This window comes from Typopeltis vanoorti, chromosome 16 (assembly GCF_054136105.1).
Source record: "Typopeltis vanoorti isolate ZY-2024b chromosome 16, IOZ_Tvanoo_1.0, whole genome shotgun sequence".
Taxonomy (NCBI): Eukaryota; Metazoa; Arthropoda; class Arachnida; order Uropygi; family Thelyphonidae; genus Typopeltis; species Typopeltis vanoorti.
Window position 1 is genome coordinate 43,389,382 of NC_143564.1, and position 26,230 is coordinate 43,415,611.

The 26,230-nt window shown below is 36.1% G+C and overlaps 1 protein-coding gene across 3 annotated transcripts in view; it reads left to right on the forward strand.

The window, feature by feature from the left end:
- LOC150097976 (protein phosphatase methylesterase 1) overlaps window positions 1-26,230 on the forward strand; it is a 371,474-nt gene that overhangs the window by 181,627 nt on the left and 163,617 nt on the right. For all 3 annotated transcript variants that reach the window (XR_016549609.1, XM_090406577.1, XM_090406576.1), the window contains exons 9-10: window positions 600-665; window positions 24,712-24,955. Coding sequence is in view for 2 of the 3 variants with exons in the window: in XM_090406577.1 (XP_090262703.1) it covers window positions 600-665; window positions 24,712-24,955 (310 nt within the window). In the remaining variant the exon portion in view is untranslated. The remainder of the gene's footprint in view (window positions 1-599; window positions 666-24,711; window positions 24,956-26,230) is intronic.

A 26,230-nucleotide genomic window follows, 5' to 3' on the forward strand; every position in this document is an offset into this window, starting at 1 on the left:
AGAAGGGGGTTAGAGATTTTACTCTTATATAGTTGTATGTGATTGCAATGGATTGATTTCCTTTGGAGAAAATCAATCCATTGGATTGGAGGTGCAGGTAGGGTGATGAACTCAAGAAAAGGTATGACATCTGGTGTGGGTGATATGTGGCTTCACTTGATGAGTACTTGACTCCCTGGAGGTATCTCTTAATAATATGATAAAGAGACCAGATAAAGGTTCCTCACATCATGGACAGGAATTGAACTGAGGTCTTTCCAACCAAAGGGCTTCGTCTATACCACATGAGTTATGGAGGCTCTCCAAAGCCTTTATGAAGATTTTTCTTGTCATATCAAGAATCAGACTCGAGTCTTTTCCATTCAAAGAGTTCAATGTTGCAGTCATATTATTATTACATATTATATTATTTCAGTCATATCCAGTGATTATTGCACTGCTAATTTAAAAGGCCTTTGCATCAGTTTAATTGCAGTTATTAATGGTGCTTTAAAAATGTGTAAACCTTTGAGTCATTAAATCTGAGACAAGTATTTTTTATTTGTGTAATTACTTTAAGTTATTTAGTGTATTTGTTAACCTGATGTTTTACTCTTTAGTGTTCGCAGTGGACAAGTAAGAAATGTGGAATCAGCACGTGTATCAATGCCTGGACAGTTAAAAAAGTATAGTCTCTTCAAAAAATAATTTTGAAATTAAATCTTAAATCTGGTAAATACATAGTCATTCATTAGATTGTTTTCACATTGCAGGAATATTCTTCAGATGTATAACTTCTCTAATAATTTAAACACCGTTGTTTAGGGTTTGAAGGGTACTTAGATATTTTATGTACTCACATGCACATGGAGTAGAAGCAAAACGGATTTCTATTCCCTGTTGTGTGCATGTGTGTGTCTTTCTTGAAAGGGTCATTATGGATGATGTATATAGACTATATCATTCAGCATGGATGGCTTCCATTTTAGGAATATCTTAACATTCTGTTACAAATAAAAGATGGAAGACTAATTAACTTGATCTCTAGTTTTAATATTTTGGCCTAAATATCAAAGGCATCTTCAATACAGAAATGGAATGGCATAATATACAAATTAAAAATACAAACTTATTTAATACTGACCATTTACAAACATCTTACATTATAGCCTACCAGTTTCGTTAGCAAACTGTCCAGCTTTTTCAAGGCATTTACGGAAAAACATGAAACTAGTAAATGCAAATTGAAAGGAACATAAAAAACGTTATAAACAAACTAGTAGCTAAGGTTACACGTTCGCGTGACAGAGACTGAAAGGACTTATTGTTCTTATTCATTATCACGCATGCGTGTTTGTTGTAAACGTGTAATGTGATTACTGGCTAGCTGTAGTTCAGATGGATTTAGAGAGAGGATCAGGTTTTTCCACGAACTGTTTAGGATGGTACCCTAATTTCTGTTGAGGTTTCCACTGGTTATTAACACTATTGTGGCTTCCTTGAATAAACGATGTCTGTAGTCGTCATCCAGATATGGCATGGAGCTGTTTTGCCACATTATCGTGTGGTCGATGTACAGAAATGATGTGCTAAGCCGGAAGAGATACTTCTGTTGTGGTTTACATCACCAGCATGTTCTTTTTGTCTGATTTCTAAACTCTGTGAAGTTTGTCCGATGTAAGCAAGACCACAGGAGCAAGGAATGTAATATACTCCTGGATATTTGTAGAATGGCACCTTATCTTTTGGGGATTACATGGTTTACATCACCAGCATGTTCTTTTTGTCTGATTTCTAAACTCCGTGAAGTTTGTCCGATGTAGGCAAGACCACAGGAGCAAGGAATGTAATATACTCCTGGATATTTGTAGAATGGCACCTTATCTTTTGGGGATCCTAAAACCTCTCTGATGCTGGTGGTTGGTTTGAAGACCACTCTGATGTTGTAGACTCTTAGGATTCTGGCTATTTGATAAGAAATTGACCTGATGAAAGGGATCACTACAGTAGAAATGTGCTGGGAGCTTGATTCTTCTTGTCTGGGGTTGTCACCATATAGATATTTTTTGATGATGTTTGGAGGATATCCATTTTGTGATAATGTGTTGGCTATTAGTGAGAGTTCAGTCTGTGTATCCTCCTCTTCTGATATAAACTTTCTGGCCCTATTTTTCAACATGTGGATAATGCTCAGTTTGTGTCTTGTGATGGTTTGAAGTATAATGAAGATATCTTCCAGTGTCTGTAGGCTTTCTGTAAATAGATAATTTGACACTATTTGATTGTTTCTTTATCAAGATGTTTAAAAAATGCAGTTGGCTGTTTTTTAGACTATACGGTGACATCCCCAGACAGGAAGAATCAAACTCCCAGCACATTTCTACTGTAGTGATTCCTTTCATCAGGTCAATTTCTTATCTCTTCCAGCTTAGCACATCATTTCTGTGCATCTAACCACACGATAGAATGGCAAAACAGCTCCATGCCATATCTGGATGACGACTACAGACATCATTTATTCAAGGAAGCCACAATAGTGTTAATAACCGGCGGAAACTTCAACAGAAATTAGGGTACCATCCTAAACAGTTTGTGAAAAAACCTGATCCTCTCTCTAAATCCATCTGAACTACAGCTAGCCAGTAATCACATTACATGTTTACAACAAACGCGCATGCGTGATAATGAATAAGAACAATAAGTCCTTTCAGTCTCTGTCACGCGAACATGTAACCTTAGCTACTAGTTTGTTTACAATGTTTTTTATGTTCCTTTCAATTTGCATTTACTAGTTTTTATGTTTTTCCGTAAACGCCTTGAAAAAGCTAGACAGTTTGCTAGCGAAACTGGTAGACTATAATGTAAGATGACTTTTTTTCTTACTATAATGTAAGATTATAATGTTTGTAAATGGTCAGTATTAAATAAGTTTGTATTTTTAATTATCAAATGACCAAATATGTTTAATTTAAATAATATACAAATATCAGAAAGATTCTAAAAAAGTGACACCATTGCTACAGTAAGGTAACAAAATATTCAACAAATTCCTAATTTTATATATATATATATATATATATATATATATATAATATTTGTAATATTCCTTATTTTGGACAGACTAACAAATCTATTGAACTACATATAGAAGAATATAAGAGAGACATCTCCTATAAAAGATCACATGCATCTGCGCTATCCAGTCATGTTCTTTTCTCAAACAATCCTCATGATGAACCCCAAAGTCACTCAGTTTGCTGAGATAAATCCAAAAACATTTTTCGCTGCAGTGATGAGTTTGAAATGAAAATTGTGGAATCCAGGGAAATCCTCCTTAATCCTGAACATTTGAACAGCAATTTAAGTTACAACATCCCTGGTAGCCATGCTGCAGTTGTTCAATACTAGCGTTCACGAGAACTTGCAAGCACGCACACAATAAAAATGGGATAGAACAACTTAAAAAATACAACGTTTTTTTATGTCAGTTATGTATTGCATTTTTACCTGTAATTCTCAGTTTTTTGTAACTTCAGTTTTTATTATTGTGTTCTGTCTTTATTGGATACCTGATGAAAGGTCTAAAAGGCTGAAACTAGTTGTATCATTTTCATTAAAACTTAATATTTCATCTAGGTTTAAAGTCATTAAATATCTATTTTTAAAATGTACCATAACAACCGAGTAGAAGCTCAGGAATACATATATATATATATATATAAATGCATAATTAAATAAACAAATTAGGAATGCTTAACAAATTGAAAAATTACCATCTTCCATGAATAAAATAAATGTAGACCATCAGAATGAAGTAACAGCTCACAAGTTTCCTTGTAAAGACATTCTTTAAAAAATCTGGCTGTAAAATTTAATTTCATCCTGAATAGAAGAACATGTAAAAAAGTTTTAAAGCAAATAAAAGTTTGAATAACTCTCAGATATGAACTGTAGACCAAAATACATAAATATTATTAAATAATAAAATGAGAGTTTGAAAACAGGAACCAAACCTTGGAGATTCATTGGCAACCCCAGAAGAAAACATTGATTGATTCAGCTAGAGAGGTATGTGGTGAGGCTCTCTGCAAGGATAGAAAAATCAGAACGCCATGGTGGACACAGGAAGTTAAAGAGGCAGTGAAGGAAAAGAAGAAAGCATGTCGAAAGTTTCTGGCGAATAAGTCTGCTTGTGCTCTTAGAGGAAAGAGTGCTGTAAAAGGAATTAGCAGCATTAAAGCTGGAGAAAAAGCTATCTTTCATGTATGGAGTAATTACTTCGAAAAATTGCTAAATGAAACAAGCAGTAACTGCTTTCAACATATTCCTAATTATATTTTTTCCAGCACAGTGGTAAAAAACAGTGACTAGGCATGCAATCAGGAATATATATCCATATTTGAAGTAGTAAAAGCCATCAAAAGCATGAAATATGGAAAGGTGGCTGGAGTAGATGATATTCGATCAGAAATATTCAAGTATGGAGGTATAAAAGATTTATGTTAGTATACTTGAGAAACTGTTGAAAGGGATTGTGGAAGAGGCGAAGCATAAGCTGGATTCAGGCCATATAGAGGCTGTCTGGATCAGATTTTCACTTTACGACAAATAATGGAGATATCGTGGGAATATAACAAAATCTGTATTTGAGTTTCGTAGACCTGCAAAATGCATATGACAAGGTGCCAAGAGAAAAGCTTTTCAAAACACTACAGGTATATGATGTCAATGGGGCATTATATCAAGCACTACTTAGTCTTTATTTGAGTTGTAAGTCAGCAGTTAGAATTGAAGGAAGTACAGGAAGATGGCTTAATGTTAAATCTGGTGTGAGACATGGATGTACATTATCCCCTCTGTTATTCATTATCTATATGGATCACATTATGAAGGAAAATGGTATTAAACATGATATCATAATTGGAGATGTTAATGTCAGCTCTTTGCTTTATGTGGATGATGTTATACTTCTAAATAAATCCGCTACAAGTTTGCAAGATTCTCTGACTAAATTGAATAACTGTTGTAATAAATTTGGTATGAAAATCAGCAATAGCAAGACAATCATCATCATCATCAAATTCCTGCCATGTACCCTCAAGGGGTGTACAGGATATGATAGTACTACATGAAAAAATTACATCATTACTAACTTCCTATCTACAATTTTCCTCCAAATCAGTCTGTTACTTGTCAAGACTCCAACATTATCAGATATATAGCAAGACAAAGACAATGAAAATAGTTAGAAACATTGAATATACCAACTGCATCGTGAATGGAGGGCCTATAGAACAAGTAAACATTTCCACTACTTAGGCATGATTTGTAGTGAAGATAGTAAATTAAATATGTTAATTGACAACAGAATCAACAAAGCTAGTATGGTAGGCAGTCAACTGAATAAATTTATATGAAACAAGAGAGAAATTAGTCCAAGCATTTTTGAGACTTAGTTTTGAAAACCCTCTGGCACCAAAAGCTCTATTATATTATGTTCAGGGTAAACCAAAGGCCCTTAATATATTTTGTTCTTAGGTCAAGGACATTGAAAGTTTATTTTTCACTTGGTTAGACTATAATAAATTTAGTTTAATCCTTTATCCGTGATGTTAGCTTGCTCCACCTTTGCAACGAGTTGCTCGGTGTTGTACCACCTTACCCCAGTCCTGAAGATACTTTCAGGTGCAAACTTTGTTTGCTCACACTTGGATAAAGGATTAAACTAAATTTATTATAGTCTAACCAAGTGAAAAATAAACTTTCAACATCTGTCTCTAAATCCAGAGTAATTTAATAAAAAGGTGGCACACCTTTTGGCAACTCCTATAGGTAGAGATGACCTTGCTAATACTTCTGCCTGGTATCTCCACTTGGGTCTGGCTCCCACTGAAGAGACCTCAATAAAGGTCGAAACTAGTCTGGGTAGTGACCCTTCCCTTAATGCATAACATTATATGTATCCACAAGGAGATGTGTTTTGCATTATGGGAGATACTGAGATAGGAGTGATATTAGCTTGCTCCACCTTTGCAACGAGTTGCCCGGTGTTGTAGCACCTTACCCCAGTCCTGAAGATACTTTCAGGCGCAAACTTTGTTTACTCACACTTGGATAAAGGATTAAACTAAATTTATTATAGGCCAAGGACAAATGTAAGAGCATCCTTTTGCTTCTCCTTGACTGAAATCCCTGTTTCCAAATACATTAGACATGCACTACAATGAACACCATTATAATGAAATGATGTACTATAATGACCTACATAAAAAACCTGGCAGAAATTCCATAGAAGGAGTACTATTTTGAACTCACTGTTTAACATAGTGCAAACTTTCATGATATACATCTAAATTTCCTCAAATGACATCACATCCATGTCTCATAATACAGTCTGGTGATAAAGCTTATAAGTTGACTGTTCATAACAGTATTTTTTAAACAAATTATAACATAAATTAAATATATCTGATATTTTGGCAAAGTGGAATTGCCACTATCAGGGAACACAGTATGAAACTGATATGTGCACATAGGCACTTCACTCACTAAATGAGTCTAAAGCCCAACCAAAAGCAAGCATAAGGTTAGCATAGGGGATAATATTTAGTGCCCTCTAGTGGGTGTTCTTGGCTGTTGAGCTGAAGTGCTGAGAAATTCGGGAAGCAGTCATCTTCAGAACTTCGGCCCAACAGCCAAGAACTCTCATTCTAGCCCAATAGGAGACACTATTTTTGGCTTTAGGCTTACCTTTGGTTTCCTTGCTTTGGCCTTATTTACCCAGTGTGTTGCCTGCATGCTCATATCAGTTTTGTACTGTGTTTCCTGATGATGGTAATTTGACTTGTTGAAATATCAGAAATATTAATTAAATTTATTGTAATTGATATTTAGTGTATGTTTAGTTGGGATCCTGTGGGAAGTACTGCATAACATTTGTGTTATGTAATAAAACTAGAAAATAAAAGAAAGAGAAAACTGTAGATGACAAAGGAAATGGAAAGAAGCAGAACAAAGGAAATGGCATGAAATTGCACATCAATAACAGAACACAAAGGATTGACAGGAACCATAAATAACTCAGACAAAACAAAAATATGAAAATATACATATGCAAACAATAATGGAAGACATATAAGAAAGAACCAGAAGAGTATGTTATAAAAATTAAAATCCAGAAATAATGTTCAGATTTTGAAATCTTACATGCTAAATTGATGTCCCTTATCTGAAATCTTCCTGGTGAACTAAATATGTGCATTCTGTACCATTGAAATGAAAAATAACCTTGCAACTTCAGCAAGGTTTTTTTGGGTAGCCAGCTTTCCCTCTAGTCAAATTTATATTTGGTCACCTCCAATTACAGATGATGAACAGTTAGGCTCCATTAATTTTTATATTCATTCCATACACAAAAGGTCAAGAGACCTATAGGCACATCAATGCCATGTGTGGGGTGCAGATGAGGACTGAGATAGAAGTTTATTTTTATTTTGTATTTTTTTTATTATTATTATTATTTTTTTTGAAGAGTTAAAGTTTTAATTGTTTGGGAATACTTCATGAGGGAGGCTGTTTGAGAAGACAGAGATGGATGGAATAAAAGAGGATGATTAGAAGCAGGTTCAGTGTGCTTGCAATTGCATAGTAAAGGGGTGCTGGACAGCTGCAGCTTTTGTATTAACAGGTGCAACAGAAAGTGGAGGAATAATGGTTGCCATGTGACCATGGAAGTAGCTGTGGAATACACAGTACTGAAATATTGCAGCCATGAAATAGTGGTTGAATCAAATCTGAAAGAGTAGGATCATCAGTTAGCCTAAATGCTCGCCTTTGGAAAAGGATTTTAAGGGAAGTTTTAGGTGCACCACCCAAACATGTGAGCAGTATTCTAAGCATGGGTGGATTTGTATATAGTTTGGAGTTGGTTGGGTGTAATAGCCTTTTGAACAAAAGAGAATGACTAGTTTCTTGGATGCTGATGAAGCTATTGGTGTAATATGTTTATGCCAGGAAAGATGGAAGGTAAATGTTAATCCAAGCAGAGAGAGATCTAATCTTCTGATGATTTGTAAGGGAAGATGAGCTGAGATCTCTTTTGTAAGAGAAAAGGCAAGATTGTATTTTTGTGGCATTGAACACAACAAGGTGGTCCTTGCCCCATCAAAGGATAGTATGAAGAACAATATTTAAGGCATTGGCGATGTAAATGATCTTATGGCTTGGGCGATTGGCCATATTATGGCCTGTTGAGTGAAGAGTACTGTTCATCAGCAAAGTTGTGGATTGGATTAGTAGTGATTGCGACTAGATCATTTATGAATAAGAGAAAGAGAGTTGGTGATAGGACAGAGCCTTGAGGCACTCTAGCATTGATGATGAATCTCGAAGAGAGGGAGCCATCTATCATTACTCGCAGAGAATGACCAGAGAGAAAGCTGGCTACCCAATAACAGAAGGTGACAGGAGACCAAAGGATGACCATTTGTTAAGCAGGCCATAATGCCACACATGGTCAGACTTTGGAAATGTCAAGGGTGACAAGTTTCACTGAACCTTTCCATGGCACATGTCCAGTGGTGGTTGATTTAAGCTATGAGGTCAGCTGTGACCTCATAGCTTAAATGGCAGAATCCATACTGGTGGTTGCTGATTAATTGGTGGTCCTCTAAGTAGTGAAGGAGTTGGCTATTGATGACTTTCTCCATTATTTTGGAGGAGAATGAGGGGATGGCAATTGGGCAGTAGTTTGATTGTTGACTTCTATCACCCTTTTTAGGAATAGGATGGATATGAGATTGCTTCCATGCATTAGGATAAGTGCCAGATATGTATACTAGATGATAGAGACAATGCAGAATGGGTGTTAATTCTGGAGCACAGTGTTTGAGAACAATTGAAGAGATGTCATCAGGGCCAAAAGACTTTTTAGTATCCAAGTTTTTTAGTAGTTTACTAATTTCTTTTTGTCGAAAAACTAAAGGAGGCATAAGATGCTTGGATTCTGACATGCTAGACGATTTCCCTTGGTGATCAATGCAGGAATTTGAGGAAAACAGTGATTTCAGGAGGTTAGCTGTATCTTTGGGTGAAGTGACAGTGGTGCCATCAGGAAGAGAGAATGGTGGAAGTGCAGGAGAGCAGAAGTTGTATCCAATGGCATTAGCAAGGATCCAAAAAGCAAGGTTTCCATTTAGACAGGAGACAAGTTTTTTGCTGTTGGCCTTTATGAAATCAGATTTGGATCTGTTGATGACTGAATTGCATATGTTATGTGCTTTGGTTTAGGCAGAGTATGAACCTTGAGTTCGTGAAGCAAACCACTTGTGTAAGCTAAATTTTTTTCTTAGACTGCTTTGGTACACTTTCAGTTGAACCAGGGCTTGAAAAGTGGATGAAAATTATGCTTTGTATTGGGGATGGAGGTCTTCATGCCAGTGAGAATAATGAGTCAGACCAAGAAAAGGAGGAGTCAATTCTGAATGCCATTCCAGCTGGCTCCTTCGTGGTACTAGAGGATGCAAAGTTAGGATTGGTTGAGGGAAAGGCATTCTATGAGAGCAGAGACATATACAAGATTATGGTCAGAGTTGCTGAGAGGAGAGAGATGACCTCTACAGTGTATCTGGAAGGAGAACTAGTCAAAAAGAGATCCAGAGTATTTTGAGAATGAAGCTTGTTATCAGGAATTCGAGTAGGTAAATGTATGATTTATGCTAGCTCTTTACTTATGGAAAAGACATGCTTCTCATCCAGCTTGGTCAGTGCTGTTTGAATAGGGGGAGCCAGTTGGAGTTGTGGACATTGAGGTCACCCAGGAAGATAAAATCACTATTTGGATAGCTGGATTGTAAATGGTTGAGTTTCATGGAAAGGAACGTGAAGAAGTCAGAATGGTTATCAATGTTTGAAGACGAGTAAATGCAACAAATGAATGTTACTAAATGGTGCAAGGAAACCTTGAGCTAGAGAATGCCAAAAGCAGGAGATTCTAAATTAGCCATTCTCTGGCAGGCTATGTTGGATTTCACAAAGGTACAGATGCCTTCCTTGTTGTGAAAAGAATAGTGAAGTGTGTAGTTTGGGTACCGGATGTGGACAGTAGGAGATGCGATCATAATCTTGGTTTCTGCAAGGAATAGGATGTCTGGTCTAGAAGACTGCAAGTAGTGGTGAATGTCATTTATGTTTGTGAGTGAGAGGAAGAGTGATTGGCATAGCTGGTATGGACAAGTCTGCTTCCTAATCAGGCAAAGGCCTAATGTCCACGATTAAGTCTCAGTCTTGTACATAGTTTATATGCAGAGCAGTACATAGTCCACACTTTGTAAGTCACCACTTACAGTCAAAAGAGAAGATAGTTTGATTTGAAATGAGGTTTGGCACAAGGATGCACATAGTCTTCACTGTTGAGTGAAGACTATGTGCTTCACTCAACAGTGAAGATTCATACTATTCACTCAACAGGGAAGAGTATGGATCATAATGTGATCCATACATCCTTTTGTGTGGATCACATTATGAAGGAAAGTGACATTAAACCCGATATCGAAATTAGAGATCTTCAACCTAGTAGTTTACTTTATGCAGATAATTTTATAAAGTGTTATTTCCATAAATAAATCCAGTACATGTCTTCAGGATCCTTTCAGTAAATTGAATAACAGCTGTAACAAATTTGATACAAAAATGAGCAATGAAAAGATAAAAACTGTGAAAATAGGATGTGAACAGAGAACTTCAGATGCATTCTTAATTCATAAGCTATAGAACAAGTAAAATATTTCAGATTTAGATACAATTTTTAGTGAGAACAGGAAAATTAAATTTGGAAATAGATAATGTGATAAGGAAAGGTGTATGGTAGGAAGTCATGTGAATAAATTTATATGAAATACCAGAGAAAGTAACTAAAACACTAAACTAGCAGTATAGAAGCGTGTCCGGACAGTTCATCCCCAACAATTCATCGCGGGAAAATTGATCGCCGACAATTCATTGCAGAGAAAATTCATCATGCGGAAAATTCATCACGGAGACATTCATCCTGAAGAAAATTCATCGCAGAGACTATTCATTGTGAGGAAAATTCATCACTGGAAATTTAATCGTGGGGAAAATTAATCGCACGAAAATTCATTGTGGACATATGTGAAAAAAAAAAATTTTTTTATATAAAATAATTGTTTGACAAAAATAATTATCTTGAATTAAGTTCTGGGAGAATAAAATGTATTGACGACTAAGATAATTAGCAAAAAAAAAAAAAAAAACAGATAGTGGCATTGTCCTCCAGAGTGATACAATCTTAAGTGAAGAAATATGAAAGGATCTCTTATTTGCACTGGCATTAAAAACTATAATTATATGATAAAACAAGTAGCAAAAATAAATGTAACTTGTAGGTAATATAATGTAGATTCCAGTTACCAAGCAAACAACAAGCAACTGCGTTTCTGGCGATAGGTAACTGAATGTAGCTACGTACGTGAGTTAATCTGGTTAAGTGTACTCGTCAGCGTGAAGAATTATCGCACCTTCTAATGAATATGACTGTCAAATGCACTTGATATCCATGCATTTTCAACAGGTGGTCTGACTCGTATCCAGGATTTGCTGGATGTATATATACGTCCTAGCCGGTTGGGAGGTTAACCCTGCGGAGGTTGCAGTCAAAAAAATTGCAGCTTAGGTCACGTGTATCCGACAGATACATTCATTACTAGTATGTGCTGAAATGTGATAAAACTTAAAAAAAAAAAATACTACAAATACCGGGTGATCCAAAAGTAACTGAAAAAGTAAAAATTCAATGATTCGAAAAGTATAGACAGTATAGTATAGAAAGTATAGCACAATGCAGTTTTCACAGAAATGCACAGAAAGACATGGGATTTTTTTTTAATGACGAAAAATTTTATTGCCAGAATAGTTACATTTGCCACTGACAGGTGGCACTTCAGTTGTGTCAGTAGTTTGTACAGTGGCGCAGCACAGTTCACAACGTCAGCTGGGATTACAAATGTTCAATGTGACAGCCGTCATTCATGAGAATGGCCGTTAGACATGGCACGACACTGCACAGCATCGAAGAGGGTTTCAGCTGTAATTCCTGTCACATAATGGCAAATGGCTTCTTTCAACATGGCCAATGACGTTGGCCGACCTCCGTACACCTGTGACTTCAAGTAACCCCATAACCAAAAGTCACAAGGTGTAAGGTCTGGAGACCTTAGTGGCCATTTGTGTGGGAAAGAGCGACTGAGGAAACGGTCATCGCCAAATGTTGATCGCAGCAGGTGCTGGACTGGACCTGTGATGTGCAGAGGCGTTCCATCCTGCATCAATGTTACACAGTGGAACGCTTGCCTCTCTTGCAAAGGAGGGAATGATGCTGTCTCTTAAAAGCACTGCATAATGCTTGCCTGTGACGGAAACAGTTTGAAATGTACCGCTGTGGACTTCCTCAAAGAAAAAGGGGCCTATAATGAATGACGCAGTGAATCCGCACCAAACTGTCACCTTTGACTGATGCAAAGGGGTTTCCACAATCGCATGGGGGTTCTCTCTCTCTCACCCAGATGCGGCAGTTGTGTGCATTTATGATTCCATTAAGCGAAAAGTGCGCCTCATCAGTCCACAGGATGTTTGACAGCCAGTCCACATTGTTTTCCATCTGTTGAAAAGCCCAATTTGCAAATTCTTGATGTCTCTCGAAATCGGTTGGTTTCAGTTCCTGTAGATGTTGGATTTTGTAAGGATACCTCTTGAGGATGATCCTGAGTGGTCGCCACACAGTCCCGTACGAAATGCCAGTTCATCTTGAAATTTTACGTGCACTGCATTCCTCGTGTGCGGAATCTGCCGATTGTGTGTCTGTCTCATGTTTGACCTCATGCACAACTGCAATAGTTTTTTTGGATCTCCCGCTTCTTGCACGTGCTTCCAAACTACCGGTGTCCTCAAACCTTTTCATCATAACTATCAGTGAGGAACAAGACATCAGTCCCTTTCCACTTCTAATACCCTGCATTGAACGATAGGTGCGCAAAGCCGCACTTGTACATTCAGAGTTCTGATAATACAGCTTAACTAAAAGTGCTTTATCTCGTAACGATAACATGCCTCACCTTGGCAGAACGTTTAACTTCAGTATTCACTACATCTGAAATTTACGTACCTCACAGTTTAAATAGCGACAGGCAGCAGCTCTGGGACCACTACAGCGCCACCTGTCAGTGATAAATGTAATTATTCTGGCAATAAAAATTTTCATTATTAAAAAAATCCCATGTCTTTCTGTGCATTTCTGTGAAAACCACATCGTGCTACTGTCTGTACTTTTCGAATTATTGAATTTTTACGTTTTCTGTTACTTTTAGATCACTTGGTATAATACATGATGGTTTATTTATTTTCAGTTACAATCTTGAAATTATTGAAAAAGAAGAAGCAAATAAAAAAAACAACTTAACCAATGCTATACTGACATCGGAGTTCGCGGTATCTCTCAGATACAATTTACTATCAAATATCACACACCTCTACATAACACGTGTTAAACCAAACTGACTTCAATTTTCTAGTGAATAATGCTTTCAGTGAAGTTTTTCCTACAATGTATAATCCCTGCGATAAATTTTCTTCTCGATGAATTTTCTCTGCGATGAATTTTCCCTGTGATACATTTTCCTGTTGATGAATTTTTCCCTGCGATGAATTCTCCATGAACCGTATAGAAGAGTGTTAGAATTACATTAGTAAAAAAAAAAAGTTGATCAAAGACTAGAGACCACAGATATACATATGTGAGGCTTCTGCATTAGGAGAGTGAACTGAAATGACAGAATCATAATAAAAATGAAAATATTAGGACGGAACTTGACATTGTTGGCATTCAGGAATGTGTGAGCAGAAAGATTGTCATCCTCTCCTGGTTGATGCCAGGAGAGGATGACAAAACTGCAGATGTCAGTTCTCATGAGAACGCAGATCATAAACTCATCCTAGTTTCCCATACTATAAAAAAAAATGTTGGCAGACGGATGCAGTTAGAAGCATGTTAGAAGACAAGTGTGAGACCTGACAATATTAGAATCCTGACATAAATGTCGATAAATTGGCATTAAAAAAATTGTTGATAGGAGGTAAGTAATGTCAATTTGATCTGTAGTATCCTATAAGGCCCCACCTCCCATTATCAGTAATTTGATGATGTTCGATGATTAGAGGACACGTGGAACGGCAATTTTCCATGATTATCTATTCAGCAGTTGGGGAAGAATGAAGCCAGAAAAGTGGTCTGCTTTATCTTTGGGTGATGGTACAGTACTTGGAATGAGTGAGAATTTGCACCAAGTGACCTTGCAGGGAAAGAAGCTTGATCACTGTTTTAACAAGAGGAAAGTTTTCTGCAAGCTTTCAATATGTGGAATTTTTTTTTTTTCCTTAGACTGTTTTGGCACATTTCTTAGAGAACTGAAGTTTAGACGGTCGTCAAGAATGCTATGGGAATGTAGAATGCATACTTACTTCAATTCTGGTTATATTTTTGCTATTCAGTTTGAGCACTATTTGGGTAATGAGAACAGAAATAATAGTCAGACCATGGAAAGAAAGTCAGGAATGTCATCCTGTTTGGCACCATTATAATGCCAAAGGACATGAGACTGAGTATGGATTTTGAAATTTTTTTTTATAGTATGGGAAACTAGGATGAGGTTATGATCGGAGTTCTCATGAGAACTGACATCTGCAGTATATTTGGAAGAAGAGTAAGAAAAGTTTGATAGTGCTGGTAGGTTGGTGAGGATCGTTTCTTTTCTTTCGAATGGATTGGCAATTTATTTTATGTCAGTACTGACAGTAAATACCTAGGCATCCTTTTCATTTTGATCAGTGCAATTAGAGAAGTAAAACCAATTTGAACTGTGAACATTGAAGTCCCCAAGGAAGATGACCTCCTTGTTTGGATATTTGAACTGCAGAAAATGAAGCTTTAGAGATAAATAATCAACAGGGGTTCAGAATTTGGAGTGATGCAACAGATTGTGGTAAGTAAATTCTGAGCCAGAGCAGATCAAACAGGGTATTGTAGATTGGGTATTTTCTTAATGAGATGTCAGAGCTGACGTATGCTTTTGTTCAACACTGTGGCTGGCAGAAGGAATTGTATAAAGTGTATAATTTGGACAGTAGTTGAGATCAGTGGTTTAAGTTCCATTAGGAATAACAGGTCTGCGGACACTGCTTCATGTATTTGATTAATCCTGCTTAAAATTAATGAACACTTCCTACTTTAGGTTCCTTTTGTATTTTTTTCCTGGACCATTATAAAGATTTCACTATCAGTAATAACCTATGAGCAATAATGTTTCTCTTCTTGTATGCATTTGTATCATAAAACATAGTATTAGTCAATACTATGTTTTATCAATTTTCTTCTTATGCACATCGTTAAATTAGAACATAGTATTAGTAACATCTAGTACATATTCTGAACAGAAATCCATCAAGTATTTACCATTATTATTAAGTTTGCTGTTTTCTTCAAGTTTTCCCAAAACATTTTATATGTCTGGTATTCATTTCCTACTTTCCTGCTCTGTATGTTTATGGTAGAAGTTACAAAATGCTTTAATATCTTGAAAGTTATCATTAATATGAAAAATTCATATTGTCAACAACATCAGACTGGATGTAGTCAGTGTTCTCACCCAAGCTAACCCACCAAAAAGCAACCTATCAAAAAAAGAATTTGATGAAGTTGTTGCTTTTGATCTCTGCAAGAGATCAAAAGCAACAATGAATAATAATTACAAAGGCAGATAAAGGAAACGCCACTGTGGTTTTAAACCTGTCAGATTACTCAGGTAAGTGTGCCTCTTTACTTCTAGATCATTCTACCTACCACCCTATAGACTATGATCCCACCAGTATAACTGTAGCCCACCTCTCCCCCTCAGATATATGGACTACCAAAAATCCATAAACAAAATATGCCATGTCCCATTGTGGATGGCATTAATTCACCTACATACAAATTAGCCAAACTGCTCTCACAATATACTGGCAACACATTGACAAAACGGTCAGTTTTGATGTCTCCTTATTCACCAGTGTCCCACTCAAAGATATCTTAGACATCGTCCAAGCCATATTTCCTCCCAATATCTCAGCCCTATTTCAGTTCATCATGAACTCAGGCTGTTTTGTTTGGCAAGGGAAATTCTACAAACAGATAGAGGGGACTGCTATGTGTTCTTCACTCCTGGCTAACTTCTTTATGGAGACTTTTGAAGAAAAAGCCTTAAACTCTGCCCCAAATAAAACCCACTGTCTCTGACTGGGCTACACTACATGGATGATGTGTTTTCCATTTGGCCACTTGGCCTGGATTACACTCTACAATTTCTCAACACACCTAAACAATCAACACCCCCAGGATCCAGTTTACCTTGGAAAAGGAAAATGATGATAGTCTCCCATTCCTAGATACTCTGATTACACACCAGCCTGATGGATCCCTGGCATTCTCTATTTACAGAAAACCTACACATACAAGTAGATATATTTGCCAGCAGTCATCCCCACCTCTCCCAACAATATGGGATTATAAAAACCCTATATAACAGGGCAAAATTAATTAGTCTGGATATCAGTGCCCTAGCTACTGAACTTGACCATATCCTTAACACTTTCCTAGCCACCCTCTCTCCTTTCTCTTCAAAGCAGAGATTACTCAAAATCTGTCACCGTTCCATATATCCAGGGCACATCTGAAAAATCAACAAAAATCTTAAAGAAATATGACCTTACAACCAGTTACAGACCACATAAGAAATTGGCATCTCTTACCAGCTACATCCCCTAGACCTACAAGGAGTATACCAGGTCCCTTGCAGTTTCAAACTGTCCTACTACAGCCAAACAGGCAGGACAGCCAATATCGGGATATCCGAACACAAGGACTACATCCGGTTCCACCAATACAGTCACTCAGGACTTGCTGACCATGCTTTGGACAGGATACACTGGAAGAAGGCCACTCTCTTATACCACAGTAAATACAAGTATGAAAGACTTTTCCTCGAATCTGCCTCAGCTCTGAAAAATTTTCAAAACCTCAACAAATTTAGGTGCATGAGACTGTTCCAAATTTGGGGAGTATACATTTTGAGATCATCAGCTCAACGAGCTGATGATCTCAAAATGTATTATTATCCATTATCATTAATGAAAAAAATGACATTATTTTTTTTTATCATTATTTTTTGTGATTCCTAATGATGGAAATGTAACATAGGAAGAAATATAGGAAGGTATTAATTAAAGTTTTTTATAATTAATATTCTAGTTTACGTTGTGATTTCCTGAAAAATTAATAGCAATATGAAAAATCAATTAAAACAGCTACTCCACAACTGTGAATAGGAGCATTCTGAGAACCTGATTGTAAGTCAAAGATATGAAATGAGGCGAAACATTTTCTCCAGCAAGTTGAGAGATTCAAATAAGTATACTGTTTCAGTTGCAAAATAAAGTTTTATTACGAAGCAAAATAATAGTTGTTTTTTTTCTCCCTATGAAATTTAAAAGTTTTTTCCCATAGTTTCAAGGAAAAATATTAAGTACTTACAAACAGGCAGATCTCAGGGACTTTAATTCAAAAGTGGCAAAGAGTATGATAGTTAGGCTTGAGCGTGGCATGTTCAGTCTGGTTGAACATAATACCCATGGTAAAAGACAGAATTAGTCCATGCTAACAGATTAGTTATTACCAATACCTGCTTCCAGAAATGCCCACAACGGTCCTATACTTGGACATTTAGCATTTTTAGATCAAGACACCAGATTAATTACCTCGTGACTATCCAATGGTGGAAGACGAGCATCTTTGAGTTGCATACTTGTCCTGGAGCAGATTGTAGCACTGATAGTAAGAGCCAAAGCAAGACTGAGACTGAAATCTTCCACGTCAGTTCTGTGCTACTAAATTGGATGTCAGAGTAATCACTAGTGAGTTCACAGAAGAAACATTAGCAGGTTTGGATGTTCTTTTGGAGACTAGTGACTCACCTGAAATGCTTCGGGAAGGAATCAAGGTACCTAGGCCTGGTTAGAAGACCAACTGACCCATAGATATCAGGTTCAACATGGAATCTGATTGAAAGGAGGCACTTAGTGACACAAACAAAGAGACACAAAGACTGAAGAATATAAGAGCTTACATAGAGAAAGAAAAAACCATCAGACAGGACAAGGAAAATTTTTTGCTAACAAATGTGAAGAGCCAGATTAACAAACTTAATTCTTACTCAAAACAAAACTTTTACACTATCAAAATATTGAAGACCCATTTTGGTAGGAGTCCTCAATTTTTTATGGCCTTCCAAAAATACATAAGGAAGGAGTTCTACTCAGACCCATAGTGGACTACATAGACTGCCCCACCTATTGCTTGGCCAGATTCCTAGCTCGTCTTTTAAGCTTCCACATTGACCATACACACAAACTTCTATGAAGAATTCATCAAATTTTTTGACAAAAATAAAAAACTTAACCCTTCAACTTCATGATTAGCTTTGATATCCAGTTCTTATTTATTAGTGTACCTTTGGCTGACATTCTCCAACTGTTATCAGATGAGTTTCCTCCAGACATTGTTGAACTGTTTGACTTTGTCGTGCACTCAGGCTATTTCATCTGCAGGAACCGATTTTATAAACAGATTGAATTCTAGAAACAGACAGAAGGAACTGCCATGGGAAGTCCCTTGTCACCTGCATTTGCTAATTTCTACTTGGGGCATCTTAAAGAATCCCTATTCTCTTCAATACAACCCCAACCTTCCTTTTGGGTTTGATATGTAGATGATGTGTTTGCCATCTGGCCAGACTTAGAAGAATCTCTACTTACCTTTCTAAGCAAAATCAACAGCCTACATCCACACATCATTACTATGGAAATAAAAGGATGGACAATTAGCTTTCTTGGACTTCCTCCTTTCCAGTACCTCTTTTGAAATACTTGCTACTCCTATTCACCATAAACCTACCTTCACAGTCTGCTACATACAGATTCAGCACATCATCCATCTGAAAAAAAATAGGCATCTTCAAATTTTTGCTGAACAGGGCATGTTATCTGCTCTAATTCTCAAGCTCTCCAACAAGAATTGAACACGTCCAGTGCATCTTACTACAGAATGGTTTCACCTCAAGGAAGTTTAATTGGACTCTTACAAGCTCATCACCAAAAACCCTAAACCTGTATGGCAAGCCCTATCCCACATATTGCAGGCATCTCTGAGATGATTGCTAAGATCCTAAAAAGATATAATTTAGTTCCAATTTTTTTTTACCTATCGACAAAATCGCCTCTTGGTTACTGTCCAAGAAAGATAAACGGCCCTTCTCTCTCTCTTTCTCACTCTTTGCTTTACCAAGTTCAGTGTTGAGTGCCTCTGCTTGTACTTTGGACAAACAAGACATTCTGTTGAAAAATGACTATGAGAAGACCCATCTTATATTAACAACAATAAACCTGAAAAATCTGGCCTTGCTCAGTATGAAATGAACACTAACCATGATATCCTGTGGTTCATTATTTGCCTTTTACATCGGTGGTGGTTTAGGTTTGAGTGGTTATTTAAAGAGAGTAATAAAGCACTTTTGCACTGCCAATTTAAATCAGAATGTCTCTCTCTCTCAGTTGCCAAGATTTGGGAGAGTCATTCTCATAAATGCCAAGCAATAATCCCTCATTTTAATTTAATTATTATTTTTTAATTAATATAATGTGGCTGAATGGTTAGTATATCTGCTCTCCAGCCAAAAGGATGTGGGTTTGAATCCTGCTGTGGACATGGATGTTTGTGATGGTCTGTGGAAATACTGGTGGTGGTGGGCAGTAAATGGCATTAATGTAGTTGCAGTTAGTTGTAGTTAATGGATTGAGTGGTGGAGACAGAGTTGCAGAGTACAGGTAACCCTCATAAAACACGGTACTTATACAACGCGGTTTCGATATAACACAGTCTACAAATTGTAGTAACCCTTGTTCAACACGGTACTTATACAATGCAGTTTCGATAAAAACATGGTCTACAAATTGTAGTAACCTTTTATCTTTTTATATATTTTTCACCGCGCAACTTAAAAATCTAATTTTATCTTCGTTAAATTTGCGTCTGCCCGTATCGCACATGTAGTTCTAAGTAGCGAATTTATATTAGGGGGAAATACCTTTTAGTATGCATGTACGTCAGTTGTTTACCATATAAAGCGTTTATTGTTGAAAGTTGTCTTCGTTTTCTGCCAGGAAAGCACATTAAAAATCATAAGTGTGTTAATCTCAAGCTGAGCATTTTATTTTCTGGTGAGTTACATACGATATGTAATGCTTTTTTATGTAAAAATTTTATTTTTATAGTAATGCCCACTTAGAGGGCTTTTGTGATATGGTTGACGAAATTAGTGAATAATTGATGGGGAAATAGATTTAAATTAGAAGGAACTGGTCCAATTAATAGATGAAGTTGAACCGAATGGCATGGAAAGTTCTGCCAAAGATTCTGATTGTGATTAATCCGTTAAAGAATTCAGTTTAAAAAAATTAGCAGAAGGATTAGACTTGGCAAGAAAGTTAGGAAGCTATTTTACGGATAATGATCCCTCAATGGAGCTCTCCGGAAAATTCACGAGACAATTGGATATTTGTTTAACTTCATATTATGAAATTAATAAAAATTTGCAGCATAGTGATAAGCAAGGTCTTATTACTGATTTCTTGATAACTAAACTAGCTGAAGTATGCAATGAGAATTACACAAACGATTTCCAAGAGATTTCAAGTGATGACGACATCCGGCCACTTGTAAGTAAAGAACATCTATGAAATGTTCGTTTTGAAGACAGTGATGACGATTGAATTATGCACTTTATTTTATTTTGGCTAAAACATTGATCATTATGGGCAATGAAGTTTATGCACAATTTGTTTTTATGAGTTTATACTATGTATTTTGTTTCATAGTTTGTTTTCTTAACTTACATGAATTACCTGAATTAAATACAAATATTTTTGTTGGATATGTCATTGTTGTTTATATAATTTAAAAAAAAAAAACAATTTCGGAACATAACCCTACTTTTTCTATGTGATGTGAGTCTCACATAACGCGGCATTTCTGTGGAACCTGACATTCACGTTATACGAGGGTTACCTGTAGGTGCCCTCCCTCGAGGGAGCAGTCCAAAGACTCCTTAATAATAATAAGTTTTTCCAAAGATTAAGTAATAATAAGTTTTTCCAAAGATTAAGTAATAATAAGTTTTTCCAAAGATTAAGTAATAATAAGTTTTTCCAAAGACTAAGTAATAATAATGATGTGTCATTTCATTATGTAATTAAATTTTATTTTATTTCAGATCACTTAATTTTAAATTTAGGCCTTAATTGTCATCTTATTTTATTGTAACCACCCACTGGGTGGTATCCGACATGCGGCTCAGCTCTATAAATAGGATTAACGTTCTTTGTTGTTCATCTTGTGATTATGCTGATACACTGATGATGACCAGTTAGTTTCTGGTTGAAAATTTTGAAGTAATAAAATTACTATATTATGAATGTCTGTGTATAATAAATGTTATAATGGCACAAGTTCCATTAAACATTTGTGAAGAGATAGAATTCCATATGAAGAGGCACAATTATAAACTGATGTTTTGTTTAGTTTGTGACCTAAACCAGAAGTTTAAGCTTAAATTGAATGTCATGAAAGACAGGAATAGAGCAGTGCTGACAGAAGAACTGGAAATCAAAAACAGATGTAAAAAGTACTCTGAGGAACTGTACAGCATAGAGGATAAGTAAAATTTAATGGAGCCTTTTTGCCAGTAAAATTTCAGTTTTGAATCAAACTTAGATATGAGGTTAAAAGAGTAATTAAACAGTATAACAATAATAAGGCCCTGGGTGCAGATGTAATCTCAGTAGAGTTAAGGCTACAAGGGATGGAGGAATAAGAGTGTTTCATAGATTGATTTAAAAGATATGGGAAATGGGATCATGATTTAGAGACTGGAAGAAGTTGGTTTTCATACTACTGCATGAGAAGGGAGATATGAAGAATTGCAAGAATTATAAAACTATTAGTTTAATCTCTCATGCCAGTAAGATTTTATTAAAGATCATTAGGATTGAGGCCAAAGTTGAGGCATGTCCCAGAGGGAGCAAGCAGGTTTTAGGAAAGGTAAAGATACCAGAGGTCCTTTGCCTTAGACAGATCATTGAAAAGTATAAAGAATTTAGACTCCCTATGGTAATGTGTTTCATATACTACTCCAAAGCTTTTGGCTGTGTTTAGAATATGAAATTGTGGGAGGTAATGAAAATAATGGGCTTTCTTCGATACATTATCGGGTTGATAGCTAATTTGAACTATGAGCAAGAAGCCATGATAAAAAGAGGTGTTGGAGTAACTTGAGTGGCTTCAGATTAGCAAGAGAATTAGGCAAGGTTGCTTTACTTTCTCCTCACCTGCTTAGTATCTGTGCTGAGGAAATCATTCGTGTGCCATTGGATGAATTTAACAGCCAGGAATTAGGATAGGTGGCAGATTGATCTGTAATCTGAGGTATGTTGATGATACAGTACTTCTTTGTAATGATAAGGAACAACTAGGATGAATCCTTGATAAAGTCAATAAGATCAGTAAGTGCAAGAACCAAGGACTTCAAATCAATCCTAGCAAGGCAAAGATTATGTTTCTCAATGGAAGTATAGACAGGGAAGCTCCTGAGAAAAAGTGTACCTTGATGGAGAAAGAATTGAGGAAGTCAGCAAGTTCAAGTAACTGAGATCCATTATTAATGTGAATAATTGCTGTTCAGAAGACATCAGAAGAAGGATAGGAATGATCAGAGATCTGTCTGAAATTTGCAAGGATGGATCCATCTGCAAAGGAATAAGTTAAGGATTCTGGATGCAGCTGTTTTTCCAACAGTGACTTATGGATGACTTTTGGAACCTAAAGAAGTCTGATAGGAAAAGGATATCTGCTTTTTGAGATGTGATGTTACAAAAGGCTGTTGAGGATATCATATACTGAAAGGCAGTTAAATAGATGGCTGCTAGAAAGAATTGTAGAACTTTAAGACTCCTTAAAGATATTGACAGAAGGCTTGAAATGCTTTGGAAACATTGAAGGGATAGAAGGAGGACTTCTCAAAATGGTATAGAAGGTAAAGTTCCTGGAAAAAGAGGAAGGGGCAGACCATCAGTGATATCTAGGAATGACATGTCTAGAGTGACTGATCTTCAGAGAGTTGAAGCCTCCAGAAAAGCATACAACAGGACCATCTAGTGAGGACTGGTGTGACACATCCGAGGAATGGAGTAACTATATGGCATCTGATGATGTCCAGTAAATGGATAGGTGAATGAAGAAATTATATTCTTGTTTATATTCTTTGACGAGGTGTAAGTAAACAGAATGAGTGTTAGTTCAATGTTGCCAAGTGTAAGGTTATCCATTTAGAATTGAATGCATTGCAGTCTGAGTATTACATTAATGGGAATTTGTTGCAAGTGGTTGATGAAAGTTATATCATATGTGGTCATGGTGGTCCATGAGTTGAAGTTTAGATGCTACATTGTTAAGGTCTTTAAGTGATAACATATAATTGCAGTACTGAATAGGAAACTAACATGCCATTAGTTTTCTCTTCAATAAGAAGGATAGTTATTCTCCCACTTTACAACAGTTCAATAAGACCACATCTGGACTTCTGTGCTCAGATATCATGATCTGGATTCCATGAAGATGAGGAAACAGTCACAAAGATTCAGCACTTCATATCTAACCAAGATACCTGGTTTGTGGAATTTAGAATAGAACAAACTGCAGCAGTGTATTCTTCAGAGTTAATGTAAGCGAATTTCACATTATAGATAAGGGAAATTTGGCAGCTTATGGCAGATGGAAGAGGAGAACCTTTGATAATCCATAGAAGCTGAGTAATGGCTGCTATAGTGGTCAGGGGGCATATTCAGGTCCTGTTTTTCTTGACATGTGTTGAGTGAATGGAATAAGTTGCATGGATATTGTTATCGTTTTCAAGGAGAATTATGACAGGTTCCATTATACCAGTATTGCATGATCTATAAAGAGCCCTCCCTTCCTCAATGAATTCCTAACTCCATGGAGTTACCCATATAATAATAATTTTTATTTTTTAATATGTGAAATAATCACATTTATAATTGTTATTTTATCTAGTTTCATGCACGATATTCACAGTGTTTTACTTCATGTTTTCTTTTACAACATTTTTGCAGTGATTTTAATGTACTTATTTACCCCTGTTTTTTTTTTTCCTGTGCCCAGCAGAAGTGAACTTGCTTTGGTGTTTGAGATGTAACAATACCTCCAGAAATGGAAAAATTGTTGTCTTCTAGCTCAGCTGTATGACCAACATAGGATATATGCAATTTAGAGAGTTGTTTCCTTTTCATTCAGGTTTTTCATTATGGGAAAACAGTAAAACTTGTTGTAGGACACATGCAATTAATACACTTATTCTTGCCTCATATCTTTTGGTGTTTTGGCGGTCACATTAGCTAGCAAGCTTAATTAGGATTAATTAAGAATAATAATTTATCCCAAATGAAATTTTGGATATTTTTTCATCTGTTAATTGCTGCATGTTTTGAATAATTTTGCAGTCCCACCTTTAATAGACCAGCAACATCAGATGTTAACAAGCAGTCAGATTCTTCTCAGCAAAAGTCAGTGGATAGCGACACATCTGCAAGCAGTCGTTTTCAGACTGTCATTGTAAGAAGTCCGCCTACTTTTAGTATTCCTGAGGAAGAGGAAACTGATGAATCAGAGAAAATTACAGTGATAAAATCAGAAATTAGAAACTCCAGTTCCAGTGATGGAATCTTCAAACAACCAACTTCTCCAGTAGGTGCTTTTTTATTTTGCTATTTTCTTTGCATTGCTTCAGTATTTTATAAATTTTCTTTGAAGATTATAGTTATCTTATTTTCTTTTATGATTCCTAAAGTTAATAATTGCATTTTTCAAATGCTGTATGAATTGTGAGATTTTTCATTTTAGCCTGTTGATAGTGACAATTACAAAAGAAAAATGAAACGATTACCAGAAGAAACAGAAACTTTATTATTCATTCTTATAGTATGCACATAAATTGAATTAAGAATTAAAATTACATGGTGTGAGGCTGCATTAAGAATTAATAATCTACACAACAACAACATAAAATTCACTTTGGAACAAGAAGAACATAAAAAACTTCCTTTTCTTGATATCCTAATAGAAATCAATGAAAAATATAATAGATTATCTTTCTCCATTTATAGAACACCCACCAACACAGGAAGATTTCTTAATGCTGCCTCACACCACCACTCCAGGCAAAAAATAAGTTTAATAAAAACCTTGAGAAATAGAGCTTACAATATTTCCAGCACAGAAAAAAAGAGAAATGAAGAATTACATTATTTAACACAGATCCTCAGAAAAAATGGTTTTAAACCTAAGATAATCAAGAAAATCCTCAACACACTCCTACAAGCATCTCACAAAAGCAAGATTTCAAGAACGCAATCACGCTACTATACATCAAGAATGTTACAGATAAATTGGCCAAATTACTAAACAAACATAATATTAAAGTTGTTTTTCTTCTGCTAGAAAAAATATCAAGATTTCTACATCCCCCAAAACCTCCATATCACCCTTTAAAAAAACCAGGTGTATATAAAATTCATTGTTCCTGTAGCATCTGCTATGTATGCCAGACAGGAAGATCAGGGGAAATTCGTATGACGGAATACCAAAAAGATGTGCAAAAAAAGGAGAGAACAGAAATCAGGCCTAGCATCCCACACAACTTCCACCGGCCATAATGTACTCTGGCATAAAATGAACATGTCTTATATTGAAAAAAACTTTCACAAGGAAATTTAAAGAAGCTGCTAATATGCTTAGAATTCCAACACAATGCTACAAAAACCTAATTCTACACCAAGTTTGGTCAGCATTGATAAAAAAATATACCTAAGTCACACCTCGGACATTGTGAACGAAACAACAGAACGTGACAACATCCAGCATTTCAAACTTAGTATGCACAGATTCTGAATTCGGATTTTTTAATTTAATGAACAGTTAGATGAGCATAACATCATAGAATGGACTATTTTGAGTAATTTC